The following is a 13209-nucleotide window of genomic DNA, read 5'->3' as shown; positions in this document are numbered from 1 at the left end:
GCTGAAATAATTACTTAAATGACTTTTTAGTTATTTTGTTTTACATATTTTTTTCACTAATCTACTTGTTTTGCAATGCATTAAAAAGAAACAAAATGATAAAAAACAATTCTGTGTAGGTTTAGTGAATATGAATGAAAGACTGTAGAATTATGCATACATCCTGCAGAGAGTTCTTATACTTGAAAAATCAGTTCATTCAGTTCTTATACTTGAAAAATCAAGGCCTCTACTTGTTTGCATGAGAACTGGGATGAACACCTTTTATACCTTTGTACATAAAAATCAAATATAGTGGGGAAGCAAACAGTGGTAAGTGGTGGGTAAATGGATGTACTGGTACAAAAGACAGTATTTTAAAAGATCCCTTTCTGCCTTGGGCAGAGTGCCTTACACTTTTCCACCAAATTACTCCGAAAGCCCTTCAGAACCTTTACTCACAGAGGTGAATTAGAGCCACATCTAATAGAATCAGGAGGCTTGGTTTAAAGTAACCCATTACAATCACATGTTTTTCTTTCCAAAAAGTTTATTGCAAGTTTTGCATTTTACTCCACAGAAGCAGTGTTTTTTAAAAACACTGACTGCGAGTAAAACCATCCTCTGGGGTGGTGATATGAAGTCCGTTCTGTAGCTTTATATGTTTCCTGGTTTCTTTCCACACACCCAAATTTGCAGTATGCTTCTAGGATTCTAGGGCAGTCTTTGGCTTGTTCAGTCTAAGGCCTCTTAATCTGGAGAAAGTGATTTCAGAAGTGTGAAAGTTATGATTATGATATTTTTTGTGCAAAGGATTTCTTTTTTAAGGATCTTTTGTTGTTGTTTTGTTTTGGTTTTTTTTTTGGTTGCACCCTCTAGTTGAGGCAACACAACCACTTCTTTGTTGCCTACCAGTAAGCCTTGATTTTAAGTGTGGATACCTGCTTCTTGCTTCTGTTTTGGGTGGCTCTCCCCATTTCCATCCAGATGGGCTTTTCACTGAATTTCTGGTTTTTCAGTGTATGCCTTGTTTTAGCTCATTAAGTCTGTGTGCTCCCTGACTCTAGCTAGCTCTAGACAACTGGTTTGACTTTGATCATGGACTCCCCTGGAAATTTAATAGGCAGCCTCTTCCAGTGTTTGAAGCCTACAATTGCCAATCCTGCTTTGCTATTCCTTCTCTGCTCTCACGTCTCACCCACTACTCAGAATCCAGGGCCATATTCAGTCCAGAAATAAACAGTATAAACATACATAAAATTAATACTTGGCCGTAAACTTCTAAATTATATTCTGCTATTGGGCAAAGGGAAATTGACTAAAGAGCAAAGAAATACTATTAGGGTGTTTTCAAGGGTTAGCTCATGGCAATAGTGTAAATAAACAAAGAAATGTATAGGTGCTAAAGTAGGTGACTGCCAGTTTTCAGTGGATGAATATTCTATATGGAAAGTGTTTTGAAAATGGGACATTTTAAGATTTTTACAAGTTGATATTTTGGTTGATGATCCTAAGCAATTAAAATTAGTTTTAAAGCTACAACTAAATTTCAAACAGATTTACCAGTCATCCGATCGAGTGCCTTCTTCAAAGTGGATATTTCCCACAGTCTCCAACTCAATTAACAAAAATGGGATCAATAAACTATGACTTTTCTTCTTTTGCTTTACTTCAATACGATAAATTGCTTCAATTCTATTAAAAAAAAAAAGCTATTCAAATGATGTAAAAACACAACATTAAAATTCATGATTGTTTCTTTTAAGCTAATGTAAGGCTTTTGCCAATGAATAGAGAAAGCTTGGTGTTACCAAACAGTTAAACCAAGTAAAAGACATTCTATTTTTGGCAATTAACAGCACTTCAAATTTTGTTAACTTCAGAACAAGTGAAGGTTAAAAGACTCTCCTGGCTCTGAAATGTATGGCTCTCATATCTTAGACAAGTCATAACATTTTTTTCTGCTTCAGTTTCTCAGAAAAATGTCAGTACTGATATTACCTATAACTGATTAGGCTTTTTTGAGGATTATATGCAATATATATATATACATAAATATATATATAAATCTTTTAGCAAAGAGTTTGGCAGAGTAAAAACTCAATAAATGTTAGTTATCATTTTGTTAGTATTATTATAGGGCAAACTAACTTATCACTTAGTGCCCTAGTAAATAAAAGAAAATTCACAGTATTTTTAAGTCATCTTGCTTTATGTTTCTAGTTGATAATCAACCTGAGTTTGTTTCTAAATGATTCCAAAGAACTGTTGTGTTTTGCCCAATCTCATCTATATTGTGAGTTTCTGCAACAGTAGCAGCTAATGTTAAAAAAAAACAAAAAAACAAAAAAAACTTAAATGTTTTTAGTTTGCAGATGGTAATGATGTGACAAGAAGCCACTAGGAAGTTCACTGTTCTTAGTATATTGCCTCTGCAAAACACTGTAGGCTAGATTTGAACCAGTGATGCTTATCTCTACTAAGAACTGGAGACACATTTCATGTTTTACTTCACACTGTAATTCTTTCCACTCCTAAAGAAGAGAACTGAATTCAACTAATGGTCAGAACATTCAATTCCCTCACGTTCCAGATTTGAACAACTAGATAATTCATTGAACATACTCATCTATTTTTTTGTTCCAGAATGTTACTCTTTCATTCAGGGCATTTAATTTGGTCACTATCTTCTGTTGAAGGCTTGGTTCTTCTGTGACAGTTTCACCATTCTTTGATTTTTCAAGCTCAGTTACTTTATTGTTATTAGATCTGTCATTGTGCACTTTGCCAGATCCTTTGAGTTCAGCCAGTTCCCGTTCCAACTGTTGAAATCATTGTGCCAGAGAGCAAAAGCTTTTAGTGATATATATTATTTATTAACTTAAGTTAGTAAAGTAGAAATCTAGATAATAAATAAGCTAAAATTCATAAAACATAGCAAGCATGTGATTATGACACTGGTATGGGTTCAGTCAGCCAATTTCTCTTGACTAAGTGAAAGACAATATTAAATACTTCAAACACAGCAATTCTCTTGATTGATAATAAAAAGCAAAAAAAAGATTTTTAAAATATTATCAATGAGTTAGCTTCTACTATAGCCAAAGTAAAATGATAAGAAGTGCTGGCTTTGACAGTAATCAAGACAGTGTGGTACTGGTACCAAAACAGACATACAGAGAACCCAGAAATAAACCCAGACACCTACAGTCAATTAATCTTTGACAAAGGAGGTAAGAATATAAAATGGGAAAAAGAGTCTCTTCCTCAAGTATTGCTGGGAAACCTGGACAGCTGCATGCAAACCAATGAAACTAGAACACACCCTCACATCATGCACAAAAATAAACTCAAAATGGCTGAAAGACTTAAATATAAGACAAGACACCATCAAACTCCTGGAAGAGAACATAGGCAAAACATTCTCTGACATCAACCTTACAAATGTTTTCTCAGGTCTGCCTCCCAATGCCACAGTAATAAGAGCAAAAATAAATCCATGGGGTCTAATCAAACTGACGAGCTTTGGCACAGCAAAGGAAACCAAAAAAACAACAAGACAATTTACAGAATGGCAGAAGATAGTTTCAAATGATGCAACTGACAAGGGCTTAATCTCTAAAATACACAAGCAACTTATACAACTCAACAGCAAAAACGCCAACCACCCAATTGATAAATGGGCAGAAGACCTGAATAGACAGACATTTCTCCAAGGAAGATATACAGATGGCCAACAAGCACATGAAAAAATGCTCAACATCACTGACTATTAAGAGAAATGCAAATCAAAACTACCACGAGATACCACCTCACACCAGTCAGAATGGTCATCATTAAGAAGTCCACAAATAACAGATGTTGGAGGGGGTGTGGAGATAAGGGAACCTTCCTGCACTGTTTGTGGGAATGTAAGCTGGTACAACCACTGTGGAGAACAGTATGGAGGTACCTTAGAAAACTATACATAGAACTACCACATGACCCAGCCATCCCACTCTTGGGCATATATTCGGGCAAAGCGTTCCTTGAAAAAGACACATGCACCCGCATGTTCATTGCAGCACTATTCACAATAGCCAAGACATGGAAGCAAGCCAAATGTCCATTGACAGATAATTGGATGAGGAAGATGTGGTATATGTACACAATGGAATACTACTCAGCCATAAAAAAAGAACAAAACAATGCCATTTGCAGCAACTTGGATGGAACAAGAGACTCTTGTTCCAAGAGACTCTAAGTGAAGTAAGTCAGAAAGAGAAAGACAAATACCATATGATATCACTTATATCTGGTATCTAATATTTGGCACAAATGAACCTTTCCACAGAAAAGAAACTCATGGACATGGAGAACAGACTTGTGGTTGCCGAGGGGGAGGGGAAGGGAGTGGGATGGACTGAGAGTCTAGGGTTAATAGATGCAAACTATTGCCTTTGGAATGGATAAGCAATGAGATCCTGCTGTGTAGCTCTGGGAACTATATCTAGTCACTTACGATGGAGCATGATAATGTGAGAAAAAATAATGTATACATGTATGTGTAACTGGGTCACCCTGCTGTATAGTAGAAAATTGACAGAACACAGAATAACACACAGTATTGTATAAACAGACGATTAGTGAGGACCTACTGTATATCACAGGAAAATCTACTCAATAGTTGGTAACAACCTATATAGCAAAAAAAAAAAAAAAAAAAAAGAAAGAAAAAAAGAATGGATATATTTATATGTATGACTGATTCACTGTGCTGTATACCTGAAACTAATATAGCATTGTAAACCAACTCTACTCCAATAAAATTAAATTAAAAAAAAAATTAGGAAGTTCTCGTCATGGCTCATGAGGATGGGGGTTCGATCCCTGACCTTGCTCAGTGAGTTAAGGATCTGGCATTGCTGTGAGCTTCAGTGTGGGTCACAGACATGGCTCAGATCATGTGTTGCTGTGGCTGTGGCATAGGCCGGCAGCTGTAGCTCCAATTTGACTCCTAGCTGGGGAACTTCCATATGTGGCCCTAAAAAAAAAAAGAAAAAATGCTGGCTTTGGTACAAAGAAAATGTTTAAACTTGAAATAATGTAAGTTATTATCACTCCTACTTTTAAATTTTTCAATATTTTTTCAACTACTTTGATATTCTTGGAAAAATTAACATAAAAATACACAAAAACATGGATATAAGGGTGCACATTTTTCTCTTTGCCTTAGTCTCCTATATGGCTCAGCATAGCAGTGTCTTTTTTTAAAGTTTTGATATTTGGGGGGGTTTGTTCATAATGGACTTTTTTGGCATTCATTTTTTTTTTAAATACTATATTAAAGTATATAACTTACCTTGATTATGGAGGTTTGGGGCCTTCCCTTAAATTCTGGGCCCAGGGTGGGTACCTCATTGGCCTCACACTAAGCCCAGCCTTGTATTCAGGATAAATTGTACTGTACACAGAGAGGTTTATACAAATTTGCTAAGTATCTGTACTCCTTTCTCTATAATGGTTATATCCAGCTGATAAAAAACTAAGTAAGCATATTTTATAAAAATGTCCATAGTTTATATAATCTATAGCTGTTATTTTTCACATATTAATAATCCATTTGCACATGAAAATGGAAGATATAAAATGATTTCCATATACTTGTTTTCCTGTGATTTGTATTCAAATAACTTAAATAGTGTTAGTATTTTAACTTTAAGAATATCTTTCTGATTATAAAGTGAATTTAAACCTGTTCATTTTAGAAAGAGTATTAAATATATTTAAAAGACTTGGTTTTTCAGAAAAGAAACTCATGGATTTGGAGAAGAAACTTGTGGTTGCCAAGGGGGAGAGGGAGGGAGTGGGATGGACTGGGAGTTTGGAGTTAATAGATGCAAACTATTGCATTTGGAGTGGATAAGCAATGAGATCCTGCTGGTATAGCACAGGGAACTAGATCTAGTCACTTGAGATAGAACATGATGGAGGATAATGTGTGAAAAAAGAATATATATGTATGACTGGGTCACTTTGCTGTACAGTAAAATGGACAGAACACTGTAAATCAACTATAATGGAAAAATAAAAATCATATAAACTTAAAAAATTAAAAAAATTAAGTTAGCATTGTCCTAACTCTTAAAAAAAAAAACCAAAAACTTGGTTTTTAATAGCTACATACTATTCTATTTTAAGAATGAAGAAGTCTTCCTCTTTTCTTAAACATTTAGGTAGTTTCCAATTTTTTTGTTATTAATAGTTCTGGGATGAATATCCCTGTATATAAATATTTATCCAAATATTTAGAATAGAGTGCTAGAAGTAATTTACTGAGTCAAAGGCTACGAGCATTTTTAGGCTCTTGATAATATATATGACCTGATTACACTCCCATCAATGATGTAATGAGTGTCACACTCATTCACCACGCAAAGTACTAACATGTGTCATATTATGACAAATTTATAGGTGAAAATGGTTGATTGTTATGTTATTTCATATTAAGAAATTAATAATCAGATTGATACCTTGTTTCAAATGAAGTAGTCAGTTTGTCAGTTTTTATTTCTTCTTTTGTAAAATGATAGTTTATGTATTTTTTTCAATTTTTCTATTTGGATATTTACTTTTTGTCCTGTTTTATTTATAAGCATCTTTATATGAAAGATACCACATTTGTCCATCATGTTAGCTGAAAACAATCTTTCAGATTGTCATTTATTGTTTATTTTAATTAATGATTCTTTTTAGTACAAAGCATTTTACTTTTTTTCAATCAAATCTAAATTCTATTCCTTGTGATTTTTTTTTACGGATTTATTTTTTATTTGTTTATGGCTACACTCGAGGCATATGGAAGTTTCTGGGCCAGGGATTGAATCCACGCTGTAGTTGTGACCTGTGCCACACCAGATCCTTTAACCCACTGTGCCAGGTCAGGGATCAAACCCAGGCCTCTGTAGCGACCCGAGCTACTGCAGTTGGATTCTTTTTTTTTTTTTTTTTTTTTTTTTTTGTCTTTTTGCCGTTTCTTGGGCCGCTCCCGCGGCATATGGAGGTTCCCAGGCTAGGGGTTGAATCGGAGCTGTAGCCACCGGCCTACGCCAGAGCCACAGCAACGCGGGATCCGAGCCGCGTCTGCAACCTACATCACAGCTCACGGCAACGCCGGATCGTTAACCCACTGAGCAAGGGCAGGGACCGAACCCGCAACCTCATGGTTCCTAGTCGGATTCGTTAACCACTGCACCACGACGGGAACTCCTGCAGTTGGATTCTTAACCCACTGCGCCACAACATGAACTCCTCTTCCCTGGGATTTCTAGTATTTCTCTTATTTGACAGGCTGAGATCAGTTAAATATATTAATCTATATATCTTTAGCTTTTTTATGTTTTCATTTTTACATTTGATTCTTTTCTCTCTACTGTATTTACTTTTGGTAAAGTAAACTAAGGATCCAGTTCCCCTACTCCCCTTTGTAACATCATTTTTTGAATAAGTCATTATTTTCTCATACTTTTAAAAAATTCAATAGGTTCTTATATATAAAAAGTTCTGTTTTGAGGTAAATAATCCTTCATTTTTCAGAATCTACTTTTAGTAAAGGAAATCAATTTATTCTAGATAAAAAAGCACATATAACTACTAAAGTTAGCTTGTTATAAAGTCTCCACCATGTTATACACCTTAATAGGTGTTTTTCTATACACCTTAGTAAAGGAATATTTTAGCACTTTAGACAAGAAAATGAATTTTAAGCACAGCCTGTTGGTATCTAATAAAAATGTGGTAAAATAAGGGGTTCTCATTGTGGCTCAGCGGAAATGAATCCGACTAGGAACCGTGAGGTTGCCGGTTTGATCCCTGGCCTCACTCAGTGGGTTAAGGATTTGGTGTTGCTGTGAGCTGTGATGTAGGTCGCAGATGCAGCTCAGATCCCGCATTGCTGTGGCTGTGGCATAGGCCGGTGGCTATAGCTCTGATTAGACCCCTAGCCTGGGAAACTCCATTTGCCTTGGGTGTGGCCCTAAAAAGCAAATTAAAAAAAATAAAAATGTGGTGAAATAAATCTAATAGATTCTATAATGCTGAATCATGTTAAATTATATTGCATTTAAAAACTTTATAAAGTAATAAGCCTAAACCTTTTTTAAATTGCAGATTTCTAAGCAGAGAATGAAGCTTAGTTAAACACCTAGAATCAAAACATTTTCAGGGCAAACTTATTTGAAACTTGGTATTGATTTTAAATGGTCACTGAAATTTTATAGTATTAAATCTTACATTTTTTTTCACAAAGCTGAATAATTTTATTCGTTCTTCTGGCAACTTCTGTAATTTACATTTTCGATCATTCAGTTTTTCAAGGTCTTCATTAAGATGCCTTTGAACAGTTTTTATGCGCATGTTGTAATACATTATTTTCTTCATTGCTGTGGTCTAAAAGTGAGAAAAAGCCAGAACATTAGCTGAAACAAAAAACATTACAGGTAATTAGTAATGGTAATATATGAGTGTGATATGTTGTATGTAACAGTTTAAAATTTTGCATGCTTAAAAAAATTTTGCATTTTTACTGATTATGATATTAGTTGAAATGATAATGGCTACGGAGATTTCTCTATTTTTTTTTTTTTTTTGTCTTTTTGGGGCTGCACCTGTGGCATATGGAGGCTCCCAGGCCAGAGGTCGAATCAAAGCTGTAGCTGCCAGCCTACACTACAGCCATAGCAATGCAGAATCCAAGCTGTGTCTGCAACCTCCACCACAGCTTATGGCAACTCTGGATCCAGTGAGTGAGGCCAAGAACTGAACATATGTTCTCATGGATACTAGTCTGATTTGTTAACCACTAAGCCATGAGGGAAACTGATTTCTCTAAATTTAATAAGCAAAATATATAATGTCAAAGATTTTCTTTGCAGATAATAGTTTAAGCATCATGCATATGTACATTTACTTCCAGGATGACAACTTAGAGACTATAGATAAAATTCAGGGAGTTCCCATCGTGGCTTAGTGGTTAACAAATTCAACTGGGAACCATGAGGTTGCGGGTTCGATCCCTGGCCTTGCTCAGTGGGTTAAGGAGTTGGCGTTGCCGTGAGTTGTGGTGAAGGTTGCAGACGAGGCTCAGATCCTGTGTTTCTGTGGGCTCTGGCGTAGGCCGGTGGCTACAGCTCCGATTCAACCCCTAGCCTGGGAACCTCCATATGCTGTGGGAGCGGCCCAAGAAAACGGCAAAAAGACAAAAAAAAAAAAAATTCAGTTTACAAAATAGTATCATTTAGCTAATGAGGCAGTAGTACTACTGAAGCTCACATATTCCTATTTGATTAATTTAGGGAAAAATAATTTTTCCAGGAAAAAATAGGAAGAAAAGCAAATGTAAATTATTCAGTTCATTGTTTAAAAACAAGACTGTGAAATAGGAATTCATGTAATTTTTTCAAATCTATAAAAGGATGCTCTAAGTGAACTTGTTTTATATTGAGCAAATTAGTAAACTGTCAATTCTAATCCAGTTATCTTGAATTCCTTAAAACCAGTGTATCATGCAGTTATTAACGTTTATCATGGTAAATTGCTTATACCCGCCATTAAGAAATACACCAGGTAAATGGCACTCATGAGTTATATTAGTCAAAAAGAATTAGCTGAGAAGAAAATAAACAAATCAAGTATATATTATAATGTGGCCCAGTTTTAACTATTTACCTGAAATAATGAAGGCATTTTTTATCAGGATATCCATACCTCAAAAAAGTTAGAAAAAAAATAATATGTAATTTATTTAGTAGATAGTCAAGATCCCAACAGAATTATTTGGTATAAAAGATGGAATGGAGGCAGTTCTCTTAAGGCACAGCAGTTAAGGATCTGGTGCTATCACGCAGTGATTCGGGTCAGTGCTCTGGCCTGGGTTTGATCCCTGGCCTGGGGAACTTTCTCATGCTATGGGTGGGACCAAAAAAAAAAAAAAGGAAGATGGAATGGAAACAAATATATGGTATGATGAACAGTCAAAAGAATCCCTTTTCCCACCCATATTTTGAAATTCTGAAACTGAAATCACTAAATTCTTCTGCAGAAAATAAGGCATTTATAACATGGAACAGTTTAGGGTGATGATTAACAGACTAAAAAGTCCTGATCAAGAAAATCTTGTTTCAGACTCACAGACATAGGTAACAAACTTGTGATTGCCATGGGGGAGGGGGAAGGAGTGGGATGGACTGGGAGTTTGGGGTTAGTAGATGCAAACTATTACATTTAGGATGGATAAGCAATGAGGTCCTACTGTACAGCACAGGGAACTATAGCCAATCTCTTAGGGTAGAACATGATGGAAGATAATATAAGAAAAAGAATGTACATGTATAAGTATGACTGGGTCACGTTGCTGTAATGGCAGAAATTGGCACAACTTGTTAAATCAACTATATTCTAATAAAAATTAAAATTAAAAAAAGAAGAGATTGTTTCTCAGGTACAACTAAGATAAAACTAAGGAAATGGCAAATTGTGTTTCTTGATTTGTTTGCCTCCTGGTGGTTAGTCAGGACCTACCTATCCAAGTGACTCACTTCCCTATCAACACCATTCCCTTGGTAACTCATCCAGTCCTTGGCTTTGTACCATCCTTCTGCTTTCAATTCCAGTATCTATCTCTCCAACCCAAGCAACTCTCTTAAATAGTAGTCTCATATATCCATCTTGGATGTTTAAAAGATTGCTCAAACTTTATTGTTTAAAATTAAACTGATTCTTCCTTCTAAACGTACTCCTCTCTTATACTCTTCCTCATCTCATCAAATAGCAACTCCTTCCCTCCTTCAGTTACTTGGGCCAATAACTTGAAATTATTCTCTACTTTTCCTCTCTATACTTCATAATCTATCAGCAAATCCAGAAGGTTTCCACCTTCTAACTACTATTAGAATCTGATTACTTTTTACTACCTTGTCTATAACATCCTCTATCAAACCATCAACATCTCTCATCCAAGTTTCTGGAATCTAACTGGTCTCTGCTTTCAGCTTTTCCCCCTAATCCTTTTAGTTCATTATCCAAAAGGATCCCTTTTGAAACATAAGTGGTCTTGTCCCTTCTCCATTCAAAATTTTCTAGTGGCCTCATATCACCCAAAGGAATAGCCAAAGTCCTTACAACGTTCTGTAGTCTCACATGATCTGCCCTCACCACTCCAGTATTCATTTTTCACTTCTTTCATTCCTCTTCACTTATTCAGCTCCAGTCATACTAATGCCCTTGTTGTTCTTAAGATATGAGAAGCATGCTCCTGCTCAAGGTCTTTGTACTTGCTGATCCCTGAAAAGCTTGCTCCCTTACTTCCTTCAGGTCTCTGCTCAAATGTCACCTTAATAATCCTTTCCCAACAACTTCATGTTAAAGAGCCAATAATCCTTCTTTTTCCCCCACCAACAATCTTGTTTCCTTCACCCTTGTTTTATTTTTCTCCACAGCACTTATCACCATCTGACATACTAGTTGTTTACTCATTTAGTTGCTTATTATCTGTCTTCTTTCACTGGAATGTAAACTCCAAGGAAGCAAGGGTTTTATCTGTCTTTTTCACTCCATTTCTAGTGCCTTGAACTGTGCTTCAAATGTAATGAGGCATTAAGTATTTGTTAAATAAATCAATCAGCCAATTAATTTAGTGAAGCACCTTTGCAGAAAGTACCTGATGAAAAACTATAGGAATGATCATGGAAATTTAAAAGACATGGTTGTCACTGCAAAGTTTTGCCATTATTTTGACTTAATATTGTTAGGGAAGACACTCCTCTCTGATTCCCCAATGGAGGACCTGCTGGTAGACAAGAACCCTAGCCCTTTACTCAATATTACAAGATAGTTCACTTCTTAGATTGGGGCAAGAGAGAGGATAGTCTCAGTTTTGAGAGAATAGAAGAGAGAATGGAACTTGAGAATCAATGCTCAGGCTAGCAAGAGAAGAGAAACAAGTTGATAAAGACATTCTTTCTTTCTTTTCTTTTTTTTTTTTTTTGTTTTTTGTTTTTTGCTTTTTAGGGCCACATCCAGGCTAGGGGCCGAATCAGAGCTGTAGCTGCCAGCCTACACCAAAGCCACAGCAATATCAGATCCAAGCCGCATCTGCGACCTACATTGCAGCTCACGGCAACACCAGATCCTTAACCCACTAAGCGCGGCCAGGTGTCGAACCAGCATCCTCATGGTTACTAGTCGAGTTTGTTACCACGGAGCCACAGTGGGAACTCCAATAAAGACATTCTTTATCTATGTTGAGATGATGGATGAGTCACAAGGAAAGGATGAGAGGGCTTCATGTGGGGGCATCTACATGCCTGGCACATTCTAGATACTCATAAACTATTTACTGAATGGTTTACTGAATGAACAAATGAGAATCAACAGACTAGAAAGAGTGGTAGAAATATAATGTGGAACGAATAGGAATAAACATGGTGATTCCTGCAAACTCTATACTCAAATTATAAAATCTCTGACCTCATGTCAAAGTAGCCCCTATACTGGGAGGTTGACAATTAGTGGCAGCCCAGCAAAAGCTCTCCTCAAGATTTCAGAGCTCTTTAAGATTTTTGGCAGTGTGGGTAGATCCATCAATATTTACAGAGAATCACAAAACATCTTTAATTAGATTAAAATCTAGCTAATCCTGGCATATTCAACCATGGATACTTGCTAATTTTGATATATAATATTCCAAATGAGAGGAGGTTACTACTTGTTTCATTTCTACTTTACTTGGGCTTAATTTGATTTCATATTATGAAAACAAAGCCTAAATAGAGTATATATAATATATAGTGTGTATATAGTGTGTGTATATATATATATATATATCAATAGTTCAATTATTCTTTTTTTTTTTGTGTGTGTCTTTTTGCTATTTCTTTGAGCCACTCCCATGGCATATGGAAGTTCCCAGGCTGGGGGTCGAATCGGAGCTGTAGCCACTGGCCTACGCCAGAGCCACAGCAACATGGGATCCGAGCCACGTCTGCGACCTACACCACAGCTCACGGCAACGCCAGATCCTTAACCCACTGAGCAAGGGCAGGGACTGAACCCGTAACCTCATGGTTCCTAGTCGGATTCGTTAACCACTGTGCCATGACGGGAACTCCTAGTTCAATTATTCTTAACACTCATGATAATTTTTTAGGCTTTCTTCAAGTTCTGTGTACATTATAAATGCTTTCTATTCACCTT

At 36.1% G+C, this 13209-nt stretch overlaps 1 protein-coding gene across 49 annotated transcripts in view; it reads right to left on the bottom strand.

The window, feature by feature from the left end:
• LRRC9 (leucine rich repeat containing 9) overlaps positions 1-13209 on the bottom strand; it is a 115162-nt gene that overhangs the window by 80804 nt on the left and 21149 nt on the right. For 42 of the 49 annotated variants that reach the window (XR_014819985.1, XR_014819986.1, XR_014819998.1 and 39 more), the window contains 3 exons: positions 8251-8406; positions 2605-2801; positions 1543-1674 (listed from right to left, as the gene is read on the bottom strand). Coding sequence is in view for 33 of the 49 variants with exons in the window: in XM_021062222.2 (XP_020917881.1) it covers positions 1543-1674; positions 2605-2801; positions 8251-8406 (485 nt within the window). In the remaining 16 variants the exon portion in view is untranslated. Of the gene's footprint in view, positions 1-1542; positions 1675-2604; positions 2802-8250; positions 8407-13209 lie in introns of those variants that run through there. The other 7 variants (XM_084982448.1, XM_084982415.1, XM_084982451.1 and 4 more) reach the window with 1 other exon arrangement.

The sequence above is a fragment of the Sus scrofa genome, chromosome 1 (assembly GCF_054392235.1).
Source record: "Sus scrofa isolate SSC_HxYL_T2T_F1_AM1 chromosome 1, Sscrofa_HxYL_maternal_Yorkshire_Landrace_v2.0, whole genome shotgun sequence".
Taxonomy (NCBI): domain Eukaryota; kingdom Metazoa; phylum Chordata; class Mammalia; order Artiodactyla; family Suidae; genus Sus; species Sus scrofa.
The sequence above is the reverse complement of the archived record's forward strand: the minus strand, read 5'-3'. Positions and strand labels throughout refer to the sequence as shown.